This window comes from Bison bison, unplaced genomic scaffold, assembly GCF_000754665.1.
Source record: "Bison bison bison isolate TAMUID 2011002044 unplaced genomic scaffold, Bison_UMD1.0 scf7180017864093, whole genome shotgun sequence".
NCBI classification, from domain to species: domain Eukaryota; kingdom Metazoa; phylum Chordata; class Mammalia; order Artiodactyla; family Bovidae; genus Bison; species Bison bison.
The window spans coordinates 1,002,669-1,025,412 of record NW_011494665.1 but is presented as its reverse complement, the minus strand read 5'-3'; the positions used below and the strand labels follow the sequence as shown (position 1 = coordinate 1,025,412).

General features: G+C 53.1%; 3 protein-coding genes across 10 annotated transcripts in view; 2 read left to right on the top strand and 1 right to left on the bottom strand.

The window, feature by feature from the left end:
* Positions 1-17,449, top strand: part of PMF1 (polyamine-modulated factor 1) — a 21,950-nt gene extending 4,501 nt beyond the window's left edge. Inside the window, exons 2-5 of the mRNA XM_010838248.1 lie at positions 12,292-12,397; positions 13,485-13,585; positions 15,047-15,242; positions 16,943-17,449. Of these exons, the coding sequence (XP_010836550.1) occupies positions 12,292-12,397; positions 13,485-13,585; positions 15,047-15,242; positions 16,943-16,996 (457 nt within the window). The 3' untranslated portion in view covers positions 16,997-17,449. The remainder of the gene's footprint in view (positions 1-12,291; positions 12,398-13,484; positions 13,586-15,046; positions 15,243-16,942) is intronic.
* Positions 17,450-17,619: 170 nt separating this feature from the next.
* On the top strand, positions 17,620-20,073 carry BGLAP (bone gamma-carboxyglutamate (gla) protein). Its single transcript, XM_010838246.1, has 4 exons — positions 17,620-19,118; positions 19,372-19,410; positions 19,611-19,680; positions 19,835-20,073. Exons 1-4 carry the CDS (start codon positions 19,055-19,057, stop codon positions 19,962-19,964), a joined length of 303 nt encoding a protein of 100 aa, XP_010836548.1. The 5' UTR covers positions 17,620-19,054; the 3' UTR covers positions 19,965-20,073.
* Positions 20,074-20,173: 100 nt separating this feature from the next.
* PAQR6 (progestin and adipoQ receptor family member VI) overlaps positions 20,174-22,744 on the bottom strand; it is a 5,867-nt gene continuing 3,296 nt past the window's right edge. For 5 of the 8 annotated variants that reach the window (XM_010838243.1, XM_010838240.1, XM_010838241.1 and 2 more), the window contains exons 4-8: positions 22,524-22,729; positions 22,302-22,428; positions 21,826-21,922; positions 21,476-21,626; positions 20,174-21,160 (exon numbers count right to left, since the gene is read on the bottom strand). In XM_010838243.1, coding sequence (XP_010836545.1) covers positions 20,886-21,160; positions 21,476-21,626; positions 21,826-21,922; positions 22,302-22,428; positions 22,524-22,729 — 856 coding nt within the window. In that variant the 3' untranslated portion in view covers positions 20,174-20,885. The remainder of the gene's footprint in view (positions 21,161-21,475; positions 21,627-21,825; positions 21,923-22,301; positions 22,429-22,523; positions 22,730-22,744) is intronic. The other 3 variants (XM_010838238.1, XM_010838239.1, XM_010838242.1) reach the window with 1 other exon arrangement.

Below are 22,744 nucleotides of genomic sequence, written 5' to 3'. Positions count from 1 at the left end.
TTGATGCTTTTGAACTGTGGTGTTGGAGAGGATTCTTGAGAGTCCCTTGGACTGCAAGGAGGTCCAACCAGTCTATCCTAAAGGAGATCAGTCCTGGGTGTTCATTGGAAGGACTGATGCTGAAGCTGAAACTCCAGTACTTTGGCCACCTCATGTGAAGAGTTGACTCATTGGAAAAGACTCTGGTGCTGGGAGGGATTGAGGGCAGGAGGAGAAGGGGACGACAGAGGATGAGATGGCTGGATGGCATCACCAACTCATGGACATGGGTTTGGGTAGACTCCAGGAGTTGTGATGGACAGGGAGGCCTGGCATGCTGCGGTTCATGGGGTCACAAAGAGTTGGACACGACTGAGCAACTAAACTGAACTGAACTGAAGAAACCATTGTGTAATTCAAGGTCATAAAGATTTATATGTATATTTTCTTCTATGACTTTTATAGTTTTAGCTCTGACATTTTGGTCTTTGACCCATTTTGAGGTAGTTTTTGTATGGTATGAGAAAGAGATCCAATTTCATTTTTTTACATATAGACATTGTCATTTAATTTTATGTACTTTGTAATTTTCCTTATCATTTCCTCTGTAACCCAGTGATTATTTAGTAGTATGTTATTTGGCTCCCAGACATGTAATTCTTAAAGAGTTATCCTTTTGTTGTAATTTCCAATTTTATCATCTTGTGGTGAAATAACAGTTTGTGTGATGCTGATTTTGTGGGAATTTTTGACATTTTGACTCTTTATGGCTAAGTCTACGGGCAATTTTTGTGAATATTCCATGTATACTTGAAAAGAGTATAGAGTTTGTGTTTCCTGGGTATAGAATTTTATTTTATTTATTAGTTTGAGCTTCTAAATTTTCCTATTAAAGTATTTTAGTTATTCCCTGGTGGTCTCATGGTTAGGACTCCACTTCCACTGCCCGGGGCATAGGTTCTTTGATTCCTGGTCTAGGAGCTAAGATCCCACAGGCCCCAAGATGTGGCCAAAGGCATGCACGCATGCGTGTGTGTAGAGAGAGAATATACTCATTTTAAAAATGGTCTTGATTGAGCCATTCATTTCATTTTAAAAATCTCTCATCACAAAACAACAAAATTCTGTAAAGCAATTATCCTTCAGTTAAAAAATAAATAAATTTTTAAATACATTAAAAAGTTAAAAAAAGAAAAAATCTCATCACAACTGTTTATATCTCTTTTTTCCCGTTGTCTGTCTTTGTTACATTATATATAGGGGTTATTATTTTTTGTTAGATGCAAGGGAGTTTATTCTAAGAGAAATGGAAAGTCATTGATGTTTTTAAGGCATGACTGATCCTTTTGTGTGTGTGTGTGTGTGTGTGTGTGTGTATTTAGGAGATGGCTCTCCACGGGCTTAAAAATCTATTTATTTGTAATGCTCTGATACAGTGATTGGTAATGCTCTGATACAGTGATTGATCTTTTAAAGGTACTCTGACTGCTGTGCAGGATATTAATGGATTGTTGGTAGGATTACCTTAAGGTCTTTCTAGGCTTCTAGACTCTGATTTTTTTTTTTTTTTTCTTTTTTCGACCTCAACCCATATCATGACAGATATATTTAAAAAGCATTGAGTGTCTTGACTGAGGTGGTGGTTATGCAAGGTTACACATGTGGTAAAGATACACAAATAGAAACAAATGTATGTATAACTGTTGAAATCTGAATGAGTTCTGTGGATTGTACCAGTGTCAGCTTCTTGGTTTTGATATTGTACTATGGTGTGTAAGATGTTAACATTGGGGAGAGCACATTTCTTTGCAGCTTCCTCTAATCTATTACTATTTCAAAATAAAATTGTCAAAAAATTTACGTCATAAAAAGTACAAAAAATATCTATGCAGCATGTTCAGTAGAAAATAGTTGAAAACCACCAAAAATGTTCAACATTTGAAGGATGGTGGTTACGTAGGTATAATAACTATCTAGTAAAATCCTGTTGAGGGCAGTCCAGTGGTTAAGACACCATGCTTCCACTGCCCAGGGTGTGCAGGTTTGATCTCTGGTCGGGGAACTAAGATCTCCTATGCCACATGATTATGGAGTTATTTAAAATTCCATTTTGAATAATACTGACTTATGGAAAAAATGATCATGTTATAACGGTAAGTTTAAAAATCAGGTTATGTCATGGGGAGAAGTATCTGTATCCCATATTAAATACAATTTTTATCTAGTCATATTAAAATTGTAGTTGACTAGGTGATGTGTTATATTTTTTTATTACTCTAAGATGACACTTATTAGGTCAGTGTTGAGCTTTTATTTTTGAAGCCGTTCCCATTATTTTTAAGTCTAAATCATCTTGTCTGCCCTACTTGTCAGGTCACGGTCCTGTGCCTGGGATGCTAACTGCATGGTAGGGGCTGAAACGGTCCAGATAAGAGGTGGTGTAGATGAGAGGGGTGGGTGGATATGAGCTGATCAGAGAGAGAATCGGATTGGATTGGAAGGGAAGGGGAGGGGGAGGGGACCTCCAGGAGGATGCTGCCTCTTCCTGATGGTGGTTGAGTGCAGCTTTACCATCTACTGAGATGAGGAAGAAATACTCCCCCGTGAGTTGGGGGAGAGAAATGAGTCCGGGGTTGGAGATCAAGACCTCTGTTTGGATAGGTTCAGTTGGAGATGCAAGGCAGCCACACTTGTGTATCTCAGCTCCTTTGCCCCCTCATCCTCCTACCCCACCAGCTGTGAAACCCACCTTCAGGGTCCTGCCTGCACTCCTCTGCCCCTGCACTCAACCTCTGAGCAGCTGTAGAGTCTCACCCATGGTGGAAAATGGTGCTTCCACACAGCCATGTTCTTGGGATTCATCTGGGCGCTCAGCGAGCCCATTATCCTCATGTCTCCAGTCAGCTCTCTTCCCCTTCTCCACAGAAGTATTAATATTTAAAATGTTTACCCTGTCCCCCAGGCCCTTCCCCTGCTACCTCTACACGCTCACTGAAAACGGCCTCAACACCTGGTCCACAGAGAGAATAGAGACACCAGGCAGGGGTTCAGACACCTGTAAACTTGGCTGGGATGCCTGGTCTTGCATCCTCCTAGCTCCCTCCCCGTCAGTGTCCTTCCCTTCACATCCCAGGCTGTGACCTTGGGTCTCTGCATTCCCAGCTTCTAGTTCTCCATCTCCAGTTTTTTCCCTCTGCTTAGGGGAGTTTGACACCATTCTCCTAAAACCTTCCTTTCAAGGTCAATAATAACTCTTTGTTGTTAAATACTTTGGATTTTTTTTTCATCTTTAATGTACTTGCTCTCCTTGTAGCATTTGACACTATTAACCACTTGTCTGTCCTTGAAATTTCTCCCTTGGCTTCCAACACCATTCTCTGTCCTTTACCGCACTGGCTGCTCCTTCTCGGGCTCTTCTTCGTCCACTTGTCCCTTAAATGTGCGAGCATTGCCCTTCTCCTGCTTCACCGGCACGTGTGCAGATCATAGCCCATTTGGTATTGCTGTGCTGAAAGCCCTTCAGTGGCTGTTCATCGCTCCTTACTGTGGCTTTCAAGGCCCCGCGTGTTCTAGCCCCTGCCTGCCTCTTGTTCCCCTCTGCAGCTATACTTGGTCATCCTAACCTTCTCATTCCCTAGAGTGTCAAGAGCTTTCCTGCCTCAGGCTGTTTGCACTTGATGTTTGCTCTGCCAGAAATGGTTTTCTTGATCTTCTCTAAAGCCACCTTTCTCCCCTGGTTATTCTTTATCACAACACCTTATTTCATTCCTTTGTAAAGACTTAACCATAGTATGTTGTTCTGTTGTTTGTTTGTGGTCTGTCTTCCCCACATGAAACGTAAGATCCTTGAGGACAGGATCTTATCTGTCTTATTCATCACTCTCTGCTCATTGCTTATTATGGTGCCTGGCACATAGTAAACATTCAGTAAATAGCTTTGGAATAAGTGAGGATTCTCAAGCCACATCTTTCTCCCGAGCTTCAGGCCTCTATCTTTAACAGTCTACTACTAGAAATCTCTACTTGGTATCCCACAGAACCATCACGTTCAGCAAAACAGGATTTCTCTTCCCTCTGTGGTCCCCAAATTGGTTGAAAATACCACCATCTACTCATTCTCTAGGCCAGAGATTTGGGATTCCTCATTGACCCCTTGCTTCCAGTCAGCCACCACGCCCTGTTGGTTTCAGCCTCTCTCCTCAATCTCCTCTCCATCGTCATGCAAATGCTTCAGTCCAGGCCCTCACTGTCTCTCATAGAATTATTGCACCAGCTTCCAAAATGGCCCTCCATCCTCAATCTTGCTCCCTCCCTCCAGTCTATGGCTCAGATTTGAGCATGTCCTTCTGCTTATAATGTTCAGTTGGCTCAGGACTGCTCAGCTCCTTAGCTTAGTGTAAAGGCCATTCACCCCTTGGCCCTTCCCATCTCTCCAGCTGTGGTCAGGGCTGTGGGTGTGCAGCAAGGCACACTTGGTGTGCAAACACACGCACATGAATTCTTAGGCGTTGAGAGCTGCTACTGTCCCCCACCCTTGCCACCCGCTCTTTCCACTTGCTTTTTCTCATTGCTAGAACGCCCTTCCCCTCTCTCAGTTAAGTAGGAACTTACGGCTGGCTTCCACCTAGAAAGGGCTCAACAAATGTCATGTATGAATACAGCCTTTTAAGATGTATCCAAATGGTTGACCCTCTCCCAAGTCATTAAAAGTCCTCAATCCCAAAGACCAAGAATTTATACAGAGGACAGGAATCTCTACAGAGTAAAAGCTGGTCTATTCACATGTCAGTTATCCAAAGGGATATTTCAAACTGCAGATTGAATTCCTCTACAACTCATGTTTTTCCATCCATGTTAGCTTGACCAGAGGGGCAAATTATATGATACACTCCAGAGTGACTGGGAGATTCAGACCTCACAGACCCACACCCCTGTCTTCAGTTAGGGTGTCTTCCTTTCACTGGATCAGCTGAGGCAGAGACGTCCAAATCTGTCCTCTCGTAGGCTTCAGGACATAGAAATGTGGCCCCGTTGGAGCTTACCATATGCGACCTCTCCCTTATCTTCTGAAAATGAAGGGTTCATTTTGTCCATACAGCCTCCTGGACCTTGAGAAACAGCTGTTTTCCTGTTTAGCTAAAGCAAGTAGATGAGGTTTGCTGTGTTTTGTTATAAATCAGGACCCGCCAAGAGAGACAGTTGCTTAGAGTTGGTGTTGGTGGGGCCCCGGTAGAAGTTGGCACCATTGAGGGCACGCCCAGTCTGCCACAGGTCCCCACGGCCCCCGGCAGTGGTGCCACGTGCGGTGTTCGTCCCAGGGGCACTGAGGGAGTGAGCGGTGACTGATGGTTCTTGAGTCTGAGGTGCCAGACTGGCCCAGTGCCTGTCCGGGTGCCGTTCCTTCCCAACACGTGCTACAGAGGGTGATGTGTAGAAACTGACTTGAAGCCTGTGTCTGACAGGGACCAAGGAAGGAGAGCTAATCGCATGTGTACGTGAACTGGTTGAGTTTTAAACGAATGGCAGAGACTGTTGGTGTTCATAGGAAACAGTTCTTCACAGGAAAAAGAGTGGTTTGATATTTAAAATATTCTGATTAAGTAAGTGCTTCAGAAATATCTCGCGCTCTTTGAATGTGCAGATGACGCGTGCTGTTGGCAGCGGCTAGTTTCTGAAGTGTGGGTGTGACTCACAGACTGCGGTGTGTGGCTTCAGCCTGTCGTGCTGATTGTCTGCTCTTCGTGTGTTTCCAGATCACCCACCTCACCCTGTCCCCACTGTGTCGGCCGCCACCTCAGCTGTGCCTCCTTAGTCCCCCTCCCAGCAGCCAGAGGGGTTTCTAACATACAGATCTGATCTTGCCCCAGCCCTGCCCAAAGCCCCCTCCTCCAGCTCTTCCTATCATGATACGCTGTAGACTGTGTGTGTCGGACCCACCAGCCTGCAGACTGTGTGGCGGCCAAGGACGCCTGACCCAGAGCTGACGGCTCCACCATGTCCCAGCTCTGTGACCTTGGGCAGGCTCCTCTCTGCCTCAGCATCTGCATCTGAAAAATGGGCACGGCGAGAGTAGACCCTTCCTCAGTTACCATGAGGACTAAGTGAGTTGCTTCACGTAGAGTGCCTGGCTCAGGCGGCACCCCGTGCGTGTTTCTCGTCACGGCATCTGCACCCCAGGCGTGCGTGCACTCTAATCTTCACGCTGCTGCCGGGCCTTCTGTCCTTCCCTCAAAGACTCCTGCTGCTCTTGGACGTTTCTTCCTCTAGGGAACCCTGTGGTTGGTCACATCATTGCAAATATTTTCTCCCACTTCGTAGGTTGTCTTTTCATTTCGTTTCTGATTTCCTTTGCCGTGTGGAATCTTGTAAGTTGGATTAGGTTCCATTTGTTTATTTTTGCTTTTATTTCTGTTGCCTTTGGAGACTGACCTAAGAAAACATTGGTATGATTTGTGTCAGAGAATGTTTCGCCTATGTTCTTTATTAGGAATTTTTTGGTGTTAGGTCTTATATCTAAGTCTTTAAGCCATTTTGAGTGTATTTTTATGTATGGTGTGAGCAAATGTTCTAGCTGGATTTGCATGCGGCTGACTGACCTCTTATTTTCATCAGGGAACACTTCTGGTTTTTATTGCCCCCCTTCCTTTCTCAGTCCTGAGGCTGAAAAGGGGGAAGGGGGAAAGACCAAGCAGCGAAATATTTCTTTCTTCTCTTTTCTTTCTTTCTTTTTTTTTTCATTTTAGAGAAACATTTCTTAATAAAACAGGGCGGCTGTACAGGTGGCGGGTGGCAGGTGGAGAGCATGGGTTTCTGTCACAGTGCTCCCCAGCTTCTGTATATTTGTATTGCTCTGTCTTCACCCTCCATGCCTTTATTGAACGAAAACGCCAGTTCTCACCCGCCCTCTGGTGGACAGTCTGTGGAACAGGCGGGCAGGCAGGCAACAAGCTGGTTACCGTGGAGGAGGGCGCACCGGGTTTCTTTAGCACTAGTACACATGAGAAGGCAGTGGCACCCACTCCAGTACTCTTGCCTGGAAAAGCCCATGGACGGAGGAGGCTGGAAGGCTGCATGCAGTCCATGGGGTCGCTAAGAGTCGGACACGACTGAGCGGCTTCACTTTCACTTTTCACTTGCATGCACTGGAGAAGGAAATGGCAACCCACTCCAGTGTTCTTGCCTGGAGAATCCCAGGGACGGGGGAGCCTGGTGGGCTGCCGTCTCTGGGGTCGCACAGAGTCGGACACGACTGAAGTGACTCAGCAGCAGCAGCAGCAGCAGCACACACACGTTTACTTGTCTATGCCTCTGTCTTTCCATTCCTGCACAATTTATCTGCGTATGTAAACTGACAGATTGACTAGCCACTAGAGCTTGATTTTGACCTTAAATATTTTAAGTTAAACATATGTGAAAACTCAGTTTACAGTGAGGTTGTTTGGTTTTGTTTTGTTTTATATTTGGAAGCACTGAGTCTTAGTTGCTGCATGCAGGATCTTTTTAATTGCAGCATGCAGGATCTAGTTCCCTGACCAGGGATAGAACCCAGGCCCCCATCAGAAAGATGTGGAATCTTAACCACTGGACCACCAGGGAAGTCCCTGCGATTAATTTTTAGTGCTGTGAATGACATGCTTTTTTGGTGAGTTCAAGAACAGTGATGGTGACTCAGATATTGCATAATAAGAGGAAAAAACAGGTTAAAATCAGTGAATGTATAGTCATCTCTGTTTTGAAATTCAGTAAATGCAGTTTTTAAAAGTTACTTGCAGCACTATTTACAACAGCCAGGACATGGAAGCAACCTAAGGGTCTATTGACAGAGAAATGAATAAAGAAGACGTGGTACATGAATACACTGGAATACGGCTCAGTCACAGAAAGAAACGAAATTGGGTCATTTGGAGAGGTATCGATGGACCTAGAATCTGTTATACAGAACGAAGTAAGTCAGAAAGAGAAAAACAAATATCGTATATTAACGATATATGTGTTTTATATATATAGCCAGTGTGTATGAGGAATCCAGAAAAATGGTGCAGATAAACCGAGTTCCAAGGCAGGAGCAGAGACAGACATAGAGAGCGGACTGTGGGCGCAGCGGGGGAGGGAGAGGGCGGCATGAATTGGGAGGTGGGGTTTGATATAAATACACTGCCATGTGTAAAACAGGGAGTTAGTGGGAACTCGCAGTGTGATACAGGGAGCTCAGCGTGGTGGTCTGTGAGGCCCTAGAGTGGCGGAGTGGGGCCGGGCTGGAACGTCTGAGGGAGCAGATATATGCGTACATACAGCTGATTCACTTCTTATACAGCAGGAAGTTACAACATTGTAAAGCAGTTATACTCCAATAAGAAAATACTTTCATTGGTGAAAAATGTGGCCGTTTTTTGGGGACCACAGTGTAGCCTTTTCTTTGCAGTGGGGTCAGGGGGTTCTTCCTGCACATGCAGTTGCAATCAAGATGCTTTACTAACCTGCCTTCTTCAGACTTCCCAGCCCTGGGAAATGCAGTTACTGGCTGTGTTCTACATTTTTCAGGGGTGGTGAGGACTGTTGCTTTGAAAATTGTAATAACAATTGTAGCTAACGTGGAGCATTTCCCTGTACACTGTACTAAGTGCTTACATATGTAACCTCATTTAATCCTCACAGTAATTTTGTGACTTATGGGTAGTTACTATCTCTGTTTGATGGAGATAGAGCGATGCTTATAAAGGTAGAGAAGTTGTCCAGGGTCACTCAGCTGATGAGTGGCAGAGGCAGGATGTGAACCCAGGCAAAAGGACAGGCAGGCCTTAGAGCTGGTGCACTCGCCCGGCAGAGACAGCTGGAGGGCCCCTGTGTACCCTCAGGAGGCCAAGGCCAGAAGACCATTCCAGCACAGGGCACAGGAGGACTTGGCAGAGAGGCCGATGGAGACGCTCTGTGGAGAGGGCGCCTCTGATCAAGCAGCCCAAGCCTTGGTACCCTAGGGTCCGGGGTAGGGGAGGTGGCTGGGAATGGAGCACGCCTGAGGCCGGGCAGCCCGGGCCTCAGCGCAGTCGCACTCACCTGGTCTGCAGCTTGTCTTGCGTGCTGCTGTGATTCTAACACTGTCTGGGTACCCTGGACATCCCAGCGCCATTGTGGATGGCATCCCTGTCCACAGAGATATTAGAATTTACGTGAGAAGATAAAAGGTGACACTTGGCGGTAGTGGCCATGAATGTTTTCTAAAATGCATCATTTCTCTGTGAGTGCGTTTTTTCAGGAAATTTACAAGAGCATTCACAGTATTCCCAAGTCTACACTGGCTCTCAAGAAAGGAATCCCTGGGGGCTGAGGGGAGAAGGAATTGCATGAAGGTGGTCTGAAGATACAAGCTACCAATCATAAGACAAATCAGCATTAGGAATGCCACAGAACTTGGTGACTGCAGTTATCACTGCTGTGTGGTGTGTGTGGAAGCTGTTTAAAAAGCAGACTCTGCAAGTTCTCATAACAAGGAAAATCCAATTGTTTGTTCTTTTTTGTTTCTCTGTGTATGTTTAGTCGCTCCGTCATGTCCGACTCTTTATGACCCCATGGACTGTATGTAGCCCATCAGGCTCCTCTGTCTATGGGGATGCTCCAGGCAAGAATACTGGAGTGGCTTGCCATACCCTCCTCCATGGGATCTTCCCACCCCAGGGACTGAAGCCAGGTCTCCCGCACTGCAGGTGGATTCTTTATCATCTGATCCACCAGGGAAGTCCTTTTTGTTTCTGAGATGGTGTATGTTTACTTACCGTGGTAATCATTTACCAGTATATATAAGTCATTATGCTGTACCCTTTAAACTTACAGGGTGCCATATGTCAATTGCATCTCAGTGAAACTAAAAGAAAAGAAACCACTTTCCTCCCCACTTCCAGCCTGACTACTCTCCCTCCACATCCTTGGAGCACGTTTCCCGTGTTGTGTGTTTGTATCAGTGTGTGTGTTTCTGGGTCCGTCACTTTCACTGATCTCGCAGACCAGGAAGGGGATACCAGAAGAGTTGACCAGCGGCACTGGTGAGCAGAATTATCCTGCCCTGGGCCCTGTCTGCTGCCAGCCTGGGCTGAGAGGGCTGGAAGGAGGAACAGGATCTCCCATTTCTGAGCCAGACCCATTTCAGGCCACAATTACCCGGTTTCCATTCCAGCCGCGCTTTTTCAGGCATCGTGTGTCCCTCCATATTCCTCTGTGTAGCCGCAGACTGCGTGGCTCGTGGGGCCAGCGGCAAAACAACAGGATGTTTGGGGCTCTCGAGGGTGAAAGGACGTCTGTCGTCTTTGTATTTGGTACCTTTGTTTTTCCCCCAAAGTGCACGGATAGCAAATGTGTACCCTCAAGAGGAGGGGAGACGGTCGCCCGTAGCCAGAGGTACGCTGGTAGGTGTGTACAGCCAGCCCTCCAGAAATGAAGCCCTGGCTCACGGTGTCTGCCAGCTTCCCGGGTGTAAATAAGCCTAGCAGCGTAGCATCTCTGCATACAGTAGAGGAGGGGCGGGCAGCAGTGTTTCCACAGATGGAGACCATGGATGGGGTCGGCCTCCGGAGCAGAGTAAAGTGTGTAGAATGACTTGGACATCATGTGTTTTGAGCAGGTAGTACCTTGTGGGTTTTCTTAGAAAATACTTACGCATGTATTTGGCTGTGCCGGATCCTAGTTGCAGCATGCAGGGTCTGGTTCCCTGACCAGGGACCAAACCTGGCCCCCCTGCATTGGGAGCGCGGAGTTTTAGCCACTGGACCGCCAGGAAAGCCCCAGTACCTTTGTTTTTAGTGTGATTCGTTATAGTCTTACCTAATTTAATTTTCAGTAATTACTGTGCTTAACAACTGCCTCACAGATTTCCTGGAAATTTAACGGTTATCTCTTGCAACCACTGTGAGCTGGCCGCAGCACACCACTGCGCCACTCTCTGCGTCCGTTTCAGAGGACTCTGTTTTGGTGGCAGGAACGGGGCCAGGAGGCCCAGAGAGCCATGAGAAAGGGAGGACCCAGCAGTGACGCCCTGGCTGCAGTGGGGCCTGTGCATTGGGCTCCAGGTACCCAACGTCCTGTTTGTCCAGAGCCCCTACTGGCCCAGATGGCTGAGGAATATCTGAGCCCACAGTGAAGCCTCAGGGTGTGTTTCCGGACACCTCCTCAGCCACTCTTTGCAGGTCCCTTGACATTCCTTCATCAGAGAGGCCTTCACTGACCACCCCCACACTTAAAGGTGATCCCCACGGTGCACTCTCTGAGCCCCTAACTCCCAGCCCTTTTCCCTCCAAGCACTCTCCACTAGTAATCATCCCCACTTTCACCTGTGAGTTTCTGTACTTCCTGCCATCTCTTCCTTCCTCCACTGGAAGCACCAGGAGGGCCGTGCCAGCCTCACTGACCCAGAGCACCCAGCACATAGCAGATGCTAAATGAACACTTGTGGATGGGAAGGGCCTGAGAGAGAGGCAGAGAGGCTGGTGGAGGGGGGAGAGGAAACAGCCATGAGAGTTCGTTTGTTATTTCAGTTCCTTTGCCCAAGAGGAGCCAGCCATCGGGAGTATACTGGGCACCCTTTGACCTTTGCAGCTACAAGGAGTGTGTCAGCTGCCAGTGACAGAGCCCTGATTTTAAATGTCACAAACAATAAGAGAAATCCATTACCTCACTAACAAGAAGCCCCGAGGTAGGATGGCTCCAGCTTGATGTTTCCAGCAGCTTGATGATCTGAGACCCGGTTCTTTCCCTCTTCCTGCTCTGCCTCTGTGGTTGCTGGGGGCTGGAGCATCACCTGGGTATAGTTAAGTCCCACAGAATGGGCATCAGTTCTTCCTGTGTGGCTCTTTTTAGGAGTAAGGAAACCTCTCCCAGCGGCCACATACCCTGTCCTAATGCAGCCCTGCAAGGGCACTGGAAGGACCAGAGATTCTCAAAGTGAAGGGCACAGGCCAGCAGCATCAGCATCGCCTGGGAGCTTGTTCAGAATGGGGGCGGGGGCAGTGGTCTGAGTCTTCATCAGCCCTCCTGGTGATTTGGTGCTTGGTAAGGTCGAGTTTAAGTACTGTGGCTGGCCCGATTGTGACCCACCCTTCAGAGGGAGACACCTGAACTCAGCCGGGGCTCTGCTGAGAGGGAGTGGGAAGACTGGAGGGGCTGAGCCATCCTCAGTGACCAGAGCTGCAGATGAGACTCTGCCCCCACTGCCATTAGCCAGAGTCATAGAGACAAGGCCTCGAGCCCTGTGATGAGGGGCAGGGCTGCCCAGGCGCCAGCTGATGACTCTGAATCCCCAACCTGCGCCTTCTCCCCTCCCACCAGCTTCCAGAGGTTCACTGACTGTTACAAGCGCTTCTACCAGTTGCAGCCTGAGATGACCCAGCGCATCTATGACAAGTTTGTAACTCAGTTGCAGACTTCTATCCAGGTGAGTGGCAAGAATGCCCGCAGGCACTCTCGGTTTGGGTCCTGTCTTCCAGGTCGTCAGCCCCCTGAAGGCAGGGACCCTGCCCTCAGCCTCCATCTGCCCTCAGTCCCCAGGACTATCCCCTGTGCCCAGGGGCTGCAGTGGCTGCCTTCCCTTCCCTCCAAATGATGTGGGTGTCTCCAGTGCCTCCTGTCCTGTGCTGTAATGGTGGTTATAGTTGCTGTCCCACCTGACCTTGGGAGCTCAGCGAGGGCAGGCCTGGTTCTGCTTCCCTGTGTTTCTTTATTTTTTTTTTTTTTCCCTGTGTTTCTCCAGCACCTGCTGCAAAGCCTGGCAGAGGAGGCATTTAGCAAATGGTTGAATTCACAGGAACTGCATGCTGGAGGGGGCACAGGAAAGGACAGGGTGCCTTTAACTCTCCCTGGGGAGTCTCAGTTCCATGCTGGCACGCTCCAGGATGGGCCTCGTTAAGCATCAGAATGTGTGTGTGCTGTCAGCTGGGGGCGCTCGGGCGTGGGGGTAACTGCAGGGGCTGCAGCCTTCAGAGATGATGGGCAGGAGGGGCGTATTGCTGCAGGCTCTTTAAAAAAAAATTTTTTTTTTAACTGTGCTGGATCTTTGTTGCTGATTGTGGGCTTTCTCCAGTTGTGGGGAGTGGGAGCTACTCTCTAGCTGCGATGCTCGGGCTTCTCGCTGCAGTGACTTCTCTTGTGGCAGAGCGCGGGCTCTGTGGCACACAGGCTTCGAGGTTGCAGCTCATGGGCTCCAAAGTACAGGCTCGATACTTGTAGCACACAGGCTTAGTTGCCCTGTGGCACGTGGGATCTTCCTGGACCACGGACTGAACCGGCGTCCCCTGCATTGTCAGGCGGATTCTTAACCACTGGACCACCAGGGAAGCCCATGCAGACTCTTTTAAGTGTTTTCTGTGTTGTACTTCCTTACTTATAAAAGTCACATGTAGGAAAGTTGGACTGCTTGTATGAAGACAGAATTTAAATCAGCCAGAATTTTACTAAGTGCCGTTAGTAGTTCAGCATATGGAATTGTCTAGTATCATTATAGCTCCTTCCTGTTTTCCCTCCAGGAGGAAATCTCTGAAATCAAAGCTGAGGGAAACCTGGAAGCTGTCCTGATTGCATTGGACGCGATTGTGGAAGAAAGCAAAGACCGCAAGGAGCCAGCCTGGTGAGAAGGGCGTTGCCTGCTCCCCTGGCCACAGGCAGGCTCATAGGGAAAGAGGCAGCATTTCAGCATCTTAGAAAAAAAAAAAATTTTTTTTTATTTGGCTGTGCTGGGTCTTAGTTGCGCGGCATGTGGGATCGATCTACTTTTGTGACCCGGGATGGAACCCGGGCCTCCACTGGCCCACCCAGGAAGTCCCAGCATTTCAGCATTTTGAGGGAGCTTTTCTGGTGGAACCACGTTCATGAGACTGTGGGCTCACGGCCCTTGAGAGGACCCTGTGACAGGGACAGGTGGAGAGGGCCAACACCGAACAGTGCCCCGGCACAGAGAGACAAATGCGTAGCCCCTCTGGGGAGGGAGAGCTGGGGGCAAACGTGTGTCATCCTGGGGGCTGAGGTGCCTGGGATGAGAGAAATCTTCCCAGGCAGCTCGTTTCAGGACCCACGTGGCCTGTGGGAGAGAGGGTAGACAGAGGGAGTGGGATGAGGTGGAATAGAGACGTTTGGACTCTTAGGTCGTTTAGTCTGGCCCAAGCATCTGGTTTTTATTCATTTGTTCATTCAACAAATATTTTAGGAGCGCTTACTCTACGCCCAGAACTGTTCTTCATGCCAGGGGTTCGCCAGTGACTAAGACAGGAAAGACCTGCTGCCCGGGAGCTGTCGTTCCGGGGGCAGACCCGCTGCCTGGCTGTCCTGGGCAGGACAGAGCGGGGGCCCTGGGGATGGGAGTGCAGAGCTGAGGCCACCGAAATCACAGTGGCCGGAGCTCCTGCCTCCACTCCCTGCCTGAGCAGACGCCTAGGTCAGGAGGAGGGAAAACCTTTTTTGTGCTTTTCAGTTTAATGCTTTATGTTCTTTATAACTGAAGAGAATTACCTTTTATAACTGACAAAGGATTTTTAAAGAACCTACAGTGGCTTCTATGCCCCTGCCCATCAGAACGGACCCATCTCCTCACTCTGGGCACTCAGAACCCCCTCTAATCTTGCCTTCTCAGATCTGTCTTTCCTTGTCTTCCCACGTTAGCCAGCCATGGCCTCTGGGGGTCTGGGCCTGCTCTCGGGCCACCACCCTGTGCCCATCTCTCCAGCTTACAGTCTGACAGCGGGGACGCCCCAGCAAGGCGCATGGTCACATGGTCACAAGCACAGAGGAAAGTTGCCTCCAGCCCTGGAGGGGTAGAGCTGGGGAGAGCGTATGTGGATGAAAGGAGGAAGGCTAGGGTGCAGACTGGTGAAAAGGGGAGAGGTGGGTTCCTGGGAGCGGAAGCTGAGGGACAGGGGTCTGCGTTCCCTTCAGGAGCAGGAGCCATGCGATTGGGTTTGGGAGTGAGGGACCACAGGAGAGGCCTCGAGAGCCAGCTCAGCTCAGCGGAAGGTGGGCGTGCCACCTGGGCTTGGAGGAGAGGCCTCACCCCACCACCTCCTCTTCCCTGTCCCCACCCCTGCGCCCCCTGCAGGCGCCCCAGTGGGATCCCGGAGAAGGACCTGCGCAGCGCCATGGCGCCCTACTTGCTGCAGCAGCGGGATGCCCTGCAGCGTCGTGTGCAGAGGCAGGAGGCCGAGAACAGGCAGCTGGCGGACGCCGTCCTGGCTGGGCGCAGGCAGCTGGAGGAGCTGCAGCTGCAGGCTCAGGCCCGGCAGCAGGCCTGGCAGGTGAGCGCCCCAGCCCGGCCCTCAGGCCCGCCGTCCCCTGTGGCAGCTGAGGAGAAAATGGGCCCAGAGAGAGCAAGTGGCGTGCCCAGGGGCGGCTTCTGCCTGTCGCAGTCAGGGTCAACACTCCATAGCCATGGCGGCTCAACTCCACGTGACCACTGCCCGGTACCTTTAAAATGTGTGCTTCAGAACAACTTCTAGAGTGTCAGCATACCTACAACATAGCCTCCCTGTAAAAAAAGCATGTCCTTGAGGGTAAACTCTACTCTGAAAGTGGCCCAGTCACTTGGGGCCAGGTTGGTAAACAGAGGGAAGGGGTGACAGGCTGGGTGACACAGACGGCAAGTGTGGCTACAGAGTGATGAGGGGGGTTTCCTTGCTGCTCAAAGCACGATTCCCAAAGAGGGCTTCTAGTGGGGCTTGAACCCAACCGCTGGTGGGTTCTGTCCACCATTCAGATGTCCAGCTGGTGTCTATTGTGGCCACTTGACAGCTCCCTTCCTGGGGCAAACCCTCCTGATCCTGAGCAGGATAGGTCCCCAGATCCATGACTCTTGGGTTCCCTGGTCTCCTCCCAAGACCAGTCAGGGGAACCTGAAGGCTGTGCCCCAGCCTCAGCAAGGCGCCGAGGCCTCAGAGAGGCGGCGGCGAGAGAAAGGCTGTGTCCTGCTCTGCTTCCTCTTGTCTTCACTCCTCAGCTTCCGGCCCTGGGGGTGTACTGTCGTGCAGCATCGTGTTGTGTAGTGGCCCAGGTCTGCATGGCAGGGCCCAGGACGGGTAGCCGAGGCCCTCAGCCTGGTCCTGTCTCCTGGGGCGGGTTCCATGGCTCAGAGTTGTGTCTCGGGTGCTCTTAGGGCTGCCTTGCTGGGTCCTCAGGCTGCTCTGACATTGCCACTCCATCACTGTGAGGCCAAAGGTCACTTCCCTGACTGGGCTCTGGCTTCCAAAGTGGCCAAACAGTGATCCCCAGAGCCCTGCCAGCTGTGACATTTGGTGCTTCTGTTCTAAGACGAAGGACGCACCCTGCTCTTAGAGCCATACCTCTCCCCAACAGGTGCAGATCCTAGCCATTGTCTGAAGTGGGTCAGGTGTGCTCAGCGCTGCGTCCTGTGTGAGCCCAAAGAGCCCCTTCTACCACAATTTCCATGTCTAGTCCAGCTGAAGGGCTTCCCCAGTGGCTCAGTGGTAAAGCTTCGCCTGCAGAGCAGGAGATATGGGTTTGATCCCTGGGTTGGGCAGATCCCCTGGAGAAGGAAATAGCAACCCACTCCTGTAGTCTTGCCTGGAGATCCCTATGGACAGAAAAGCCTGGCAGGCTACCATCCATGGGGTCGAAAAGAGTTGGATACAGCTTAGCAACTAAACCATTAGCCCAGCTGAAAGTCCATTTAAGAAAGCGTCTCTGCTAGCAATCTCCACTAGGTCAGAGGGTCAGGGGGACACTTTAGGGACCTTTCTGAAGGTCAGCTCTTCTCTGTGGAGGCCCAGCCTAGGTGGAGCCCCAAGCCTGCCACCCAACCTGCCATAAACACCTGAGTGGAGTGGATTTCCTAACATGCTCTGCTGGGCCCATGACATGAGTTACAGATACCTTCCATATCATCCTGGTAGAAACTCAGGCCTGGAGTCAAGGACAGTGGAGGAAAGGGGTTTGGGTTTTCTCATCTCCCAATCTGTCTGTTCTCTCTCATTGATGTCAGGCTCTACACAGAGAACAGAAGGAGCTGTTGGCCGTACTAAAGGAGCCTGAGTGAGGAGGAGAGGGCCAGACCCAGGAGCAGAGGGCAGTCAAGGTCAAGGGCCTGTGGTCCAGGATGCTGGGCCTGAGTGAACTGCATGTGAGAACAGTCCCTCAGCAGTGATGGAATCTGCTGGAGAAGGAGGTCTCTCCATTGCTGTTGTACTTTGGGGCTCCTTGGGGTCAGAAACACACACGACGTTCAGATTCCTCCCTGTTTTCTCCTAACTTGAGGACTCTTGGCCAGCTCCTGCCGTGGGAGGCAGGCCCCATGCTTCCTCTCGTATAGGTTTGGGCCAACCCGCCACCCTACCCCCCTGACACACACCGCCAGTTCCTGAGCCCGCCCTCGGACCTGGCTCAGGGAATCTGTCTCCAGTCTCCTGATTGCCCCCTTGCTGGCCAGCCCCAGGGACCCTTGCCATGCTCTCCCCACATCCGCAAATAAACCTCCTCCACTACACTGTAATCTGTGAGGGTGCTGCTTCCGCCTGGGCCTCTCCCCGGACTCTCCAAGGCCAAGATTCCGCCCTGGACCAGAGCCCTGGCTCCCATCGAGGTCTTGGTTGCAGGGCTGCAAGAGGTCTTGGGGAGGGCGGGTGGGGGCTGGTATTTGACCATCATGTGCAGAAGGGCTGGTAGCCCCTTGTCACCAAAACCAGGACCCTTGGGTTCCCTGAGGCCAGGACAAGCCTCCGCGGAGTGTCACTCTGTCCAAGCCAGCCCACCGTTCTCTTTCCCTTGGGTTGCTTCTGAGAGAGGCTCTGTGGTGGGCCCTCCAGAAGGCTGGGACTTTGTCCTCTGGCTCGTCATGCCCCCTCTTCCCCAGCCAGGGCCACAGGGCATCAGGAGAGACTTGGCCAAAGGTGGGGTGGGTGCCTCCTCCAGACTGGAGGGTGAGAGGGGTATGGGTGAGAGCGTCATCCTCACTGTGGACAGAGGCCTGGCTGGTCTGTCTGGGAGCACCAGGGACACTGGGGAGATGTCAGGGTGGCCCCTCTTCAGACGCCACCCCCTACGTTGAGCCCAGTGGCTCCTCTCTCCTGGAGGTATCCAAACACCCAGCCGCAGGTGGGGGTGGGCGGGCAGTGCTGTGTCTGCCAGGCCTCCACCCGGTGAGTGGGGGTGGGTGAGCATACCCCTCTTCTCCAGCCTGAGCTGAGGCAGAAGCAGCTCTCGGGTTTTCTAGCTGGATATTCTGTCCCTTGGAGGACAGGTCCCCAGGGTTGGCACTGAGGAGGCTGTGAGGGCAGGAAGAGGATGGGGTGGTCAGGAGCCCAGGGGTGCTCTCCATCTTCCTGCCCCACGCAGACCCTGCGTCCCTGCCTGTGAGGGGCACGGGGCAGGAGGTCTTCAGCTTAGGGCCCACCTGGCCGGCGGCAGACCAAAGGGCTGTCCTTAACCTCAGGCCCGGCCCCACCCGTGTTGGCTTTTGGCTCTTGGCCCCGTGCTGCCCCAACCCCTTCCCGTGTCCTGATGCCCAGGGCCTGCACAGAGCCGAGCCGCCCCTGCTGTCGAGGCCTCTCTAGGACAGGGCTCCTCGGGGCGAATGAGGGCATCTGCCAGCAGGCCCGCCCTCCCTGGGGTTTGGCTCCTGCCCACAGGGCCAGTGGTGGAAATCACAGTCTGAGAGGCTGCAGCCCAACTCCGCACGGTTCTATTTTAGACCCCCGGCCTCCCTTCCTCTCTAGGCTCCCCGTCCTCCCCTCCCAGCCTGCCCCACTGATGGCTCAAACTGAGGCTGGGGCTCAGAGGGAGAGTAGGGGCTGGGGGACCTGGGGCGACCCCACGGGGAGGAGCTGGGGACCCTCTCTGGAGGCTGGCAGTCTTGGATTGAGGCGAACCCTCCTCCATCACTCTGGGGGCCTGCCCAGGGAGCCACAGCTCCAACCACAACCTCCTTTGGGGTTTGGCCGACAGAGCTGAGGCGGATGAGCCCCAAACAGCCCTGGCAGACTCCCCCATGACCCGCCCGCACCCCTGCCTCTGGGGCACAGCCCAGAGAGTATAAAACGGCGCTGGAGGCCGGGAGAAGCAGACTGGCCAAGTCCACGCAGCCGCTGACAGACACACCATGAGAACCCGCATGCTCCTCGCCCTGCTGGCCCTGGCCACACTCTGCCTCGCTGGCCGGGCAGGTGAGTGCCCCAACCCCTGCCCCAGATCCAGCCCATGGGAGCTGGGAGAGTAAGTGCCATGGACTCACGCTCTCCTCACCCCTTCCACGGGCAGTCCCTGTGACAGTCTAACTAGCTTTCTGTAGTCTTAATCCATTTGCCCCCTTCTCTCCTTGTGGAGGAAGAGGAGGGAAGAGCAAGCTGCCAGAGGCAGGGGAGGGTGGGGAGGGCTCTAGGGATGAGCAGGGGGGAACTGGGCTCCTTTTCCTTGCAGATGCAAAGCCTGGTGATGCAGAGTTGGGCAAAGGCGCAGGTATGAAGTGGGCTGGACGGGGGCTATGCCCCATATCTCCGAGGGTGCTGCCCACTCCCAGCACCCGCTCTTACCCCAGTCCTCTCAGTCCCGTTCTCCCCTCCTGCTCCCTCCCATCTGGCTCTCAGGAAGGCCAGCCTGCTCCTCATCTTATCCACCCAAACTGGGAGCCACCTGACCCCTGCCCCTGTGCTCCACAGCCTTCATGTCCAAGCAGGAGGGCAGCGAGGTGGTGAAGAGACTCAGGCGCTACCTGGATCACGGGCTGGGGTGAGAGGAGGGGTGGTGCTGGGCCAAGGCCCTGCATCTGCAGGATGGGCTGGGAGGAGCGGCTGCTGTGGGGGCACCCTGGAGCCCCAGGTCCCGTGGGAGGAGGGGCGGGCACTTTGCATGGAGGCTGATGCCCGGTGTGGTGGGTTCTCAGAGCCCCAGCCCCCTACCCAGATCCGCTGGAGCCCAAGAGGGAGGTGTGTGAGCTCAACCCTGACTGTGACGAGCTAGCTGACCACATCGGCTTCCAGGAGGCCTATCGGCGCTTCTACGGCCCAGTCTAGAGCTTGCAGCCCTGCCCACCTGGCTGGCAGCCCCCAGCTCTGGCTTCTCTCCAGGATCCCTCCCCTCCCCGTCATCCCCGCTGCTCTAGAATAAACTCCAGAAGAGGAACTGGGGCTGTGATTCTTTGTCCATCTGTGGAGTGTGAGGAGGAGGCGTTGGGACGATGGCGAGTGGAGCCAGAGGTTTTCCCTTTTTCAGTCCCAGAAAGTGTGTCCCAAAATCTGTTGTTGATTTATTTATTTATCCCTGCCTGATTCCAGAAGCATTGAAGGTAGCTGCCTAAAGTCTAGCTAGGGTTCTCTCTAGCCCAGCACCCTCCCCCCACTTCAACCCACTGCCCCATCCATGACACACCCAAACAGACCAGATCCCAGAGGCCTGGATGCGGAGTCCACGGTTGGGACCAGGACAGATGCCCTCATGGCCACAGGCCAAGAACTGCCGGCGGCCAGCGCTGCCTGGTCTGGGGGTAGGGCACAAGCGGGCCTCCGAGCTGGGTTAACAAGCATTCGGGGGGGGCCTGGGTTAGCCATGTTAGTTCTTCCCTGGGCTGTGCAGAAATTCCAGGAGCACCAGAAATGGGACCAGATAAAAGGACCCAGCGCCTCCCACCCCAGCCTTCGATGGCAGGTGGGGCAGCTCCAGCCTGGACACACGCACCTCCCCTCTCAGACCCTCAGTACTTCCCAACCCCATCAAGAGCCCCCTCCTTGAGCCTCCTGCTCTTTCCCAGCCTCCCAGGCCCTCTCCTCGCCTCTGTCTTCCCAGTTCCCTTCTCACCTCCACGCTCTGTCCTCAGCCACCCTTGCTTCCAGGCTCAGATGTGCCCCCATCTTATCAGGCCTGGGTCTGGGCTCCTCCCCTACATGAGGGCCTGCCTGGCCTCTGCCTCTTTCCAGGGCAGACTCAGAGCTGAGACCTCACTGCAGTTTGGCCTTTGTACCCCGCTCCAGTGAGCCGCCTTGCAGCAGGGGGCATGTACTGGGGGCCCGAAATAGGGAAGCTGTGAAAGCGGCAATGATGAGCAAGTTCCCAGCCACTGCCAAGCCCAGAGTGGCCACCGTGCCTGCCAGGCCCAGGGGCGGTTCCTGCGTGGCCAGCCAGGCTCGGCGAGATCCCATATCAGTCAGCACCGCCTCCAGCTGGAAGTGCGTGCCCAGCACTGCACAGATGTGGAATAGCTGGTGGCTGTGGCCTGTGGGGAGGGTGGGCAGGTAAGGACACATATCCAATCCCCAGAGCTGCCCCAATTCGTACTGTGATCCATGGCGAGCATCCCATCATCTGGGCCTGCTACTCCCCTAAAACTGGGAATAAGAAACCCAGGGTTTCCTAAGGTTCCCAGAGTTCTCAGAACTATGAGTGAGCTGCTGTTCACAGAGCCCCTGGCATACGTACTGCTGGTTTTGCTGTTAACCCGAGGGCCCTGCCAGGAGCACTCTTAGTTCGCTCAGGGCTCTGGGGAGCTGTCTCCCTGACCGCCCCCCGGCCAGGCCAGGTCTGCGCTCACCGATGTAGTCAAAGCGTCCTGGTGCCAGCCGCTCAGGCAGATGAGAGGCAAAGAGGAAGCCAGTGAGCAGCGCACAGAAGAGGTGGTAGCCGTGGCTGGTGCTCAGCGCCTCCTGCCCACAGCTGCGGCCCCTGCCCCAGCACAGTCCCAGCTGGCAAAGGAAAAGCAGGGTTGGCAGGGAAGGGCTTCGGGGCTGGACATCATGTGTCTGGGATCTGGTGAGGATGGGGGTGGGGTGCACAGCTGGACTGGATGCTGGGCTAGGAGGGTGGGTGGCAGGGCTGGGGTCAGGGCTCGAGGGGGTGGGACTGGGCACTGTGAGGGTCAGGATAGGAAAGCAGGAGCCTTACCCGATAGAAAAGCGGGAGGTTGTCGAACAGAAAGGGATAGATGAAGGCGGCCGAGCGGAGGATCTTACTGAGCCCAGGGCTTTCTAGCTCTGGGAACCTGGGAGGCAAGAGGGAAAGGCTGGTCACCATCACTATGTTCGGATGGGGGTGAGAGGAGGGCAGGGGACCTTTGGCCACCATGGAATGTTTAGTGGCTTCGAAAGCCCTTAGGCCACGTAACTCCTCTGTAAGTGACAACAGCTATAAAATGGGGATAGACACAGGCCGCTTAGGTCGCTGTGGGAGAGACAGAGCCGGGGTGGTGCTGGTGCACAGGCTCTGGGCAGACTAAGGCCTCAATAAACGGCCCCACAGCCACTAGTTTTGTTCAGGAGCAGTGGGGCGCAGGCACACCCAGCGGTCCTGGGTGTCCAAGTGTTTGTGGGCGCCCTGGTCTGCCCCTCCGCCTTCCCCTTCACCACTGGCCGAGAACCCACCGGGAGTAGCAGGAGAGGCCGGTGCACAGGAAAGAATTGAGTGCGGCGGCGGGCACGAAGAGCTGGTGCAGGCGGCTGTGCAGCCAGGAGGCCGGCATGGAGTAGGCGGCATAGGGGAAGGCGCAGCCTGGGGGCGGGGCGGGGCAGGAACTGAGGCCCCGCCCCAGGACCCCGTGCCACACCCCCGCCCTGCCCGAAACGCCCCTCCCCCTGCCCGCTTACCCAGGCTGTAGAGGCTGAGCGCACCGTAGTCCAGGAAGTAGCAGATGTGACGCACGCGGGGCGACATGGAGCTGAAGGTGTGCGCGCAGCACGATGCAAACGGGTAGAGGCAGGCGGGCAGCAGGAAGACGAGCAGCGGCCAGTGGTAGGGCTCCGACTGGAAGCCCAGGCCTGCCGCCAGCGCCAGGAGGCGCCACAGGAAGTACCTGCGGCGGGCACGT

Excerpts from the sequence above, each read along its gene's own strand:
- BGLAP (XM_010838246.1), top strand. The coding sequence starts at position 19,055 with ATGAGAACCCGCATGCTCCTCGCCCTGCTGGCCCTGGCCACACTCTGC. Across the intron at positions 19,411-19,610 it reads AGAGTTGGGCAAAGGCGCAG|CCTTCATGTCCAAGCAGGAG; the intron begins GTATGAAGTGGG and ends TGTGCTCCACAG. Across the intron at positions 19,681-19,834 it reads TACCTGGATCACGGGCTGGG|AGCCCCAGCCCCCTACCCAG; the intron begins GTGAGAGGAGGG and ends GTGGGTTCTCAG.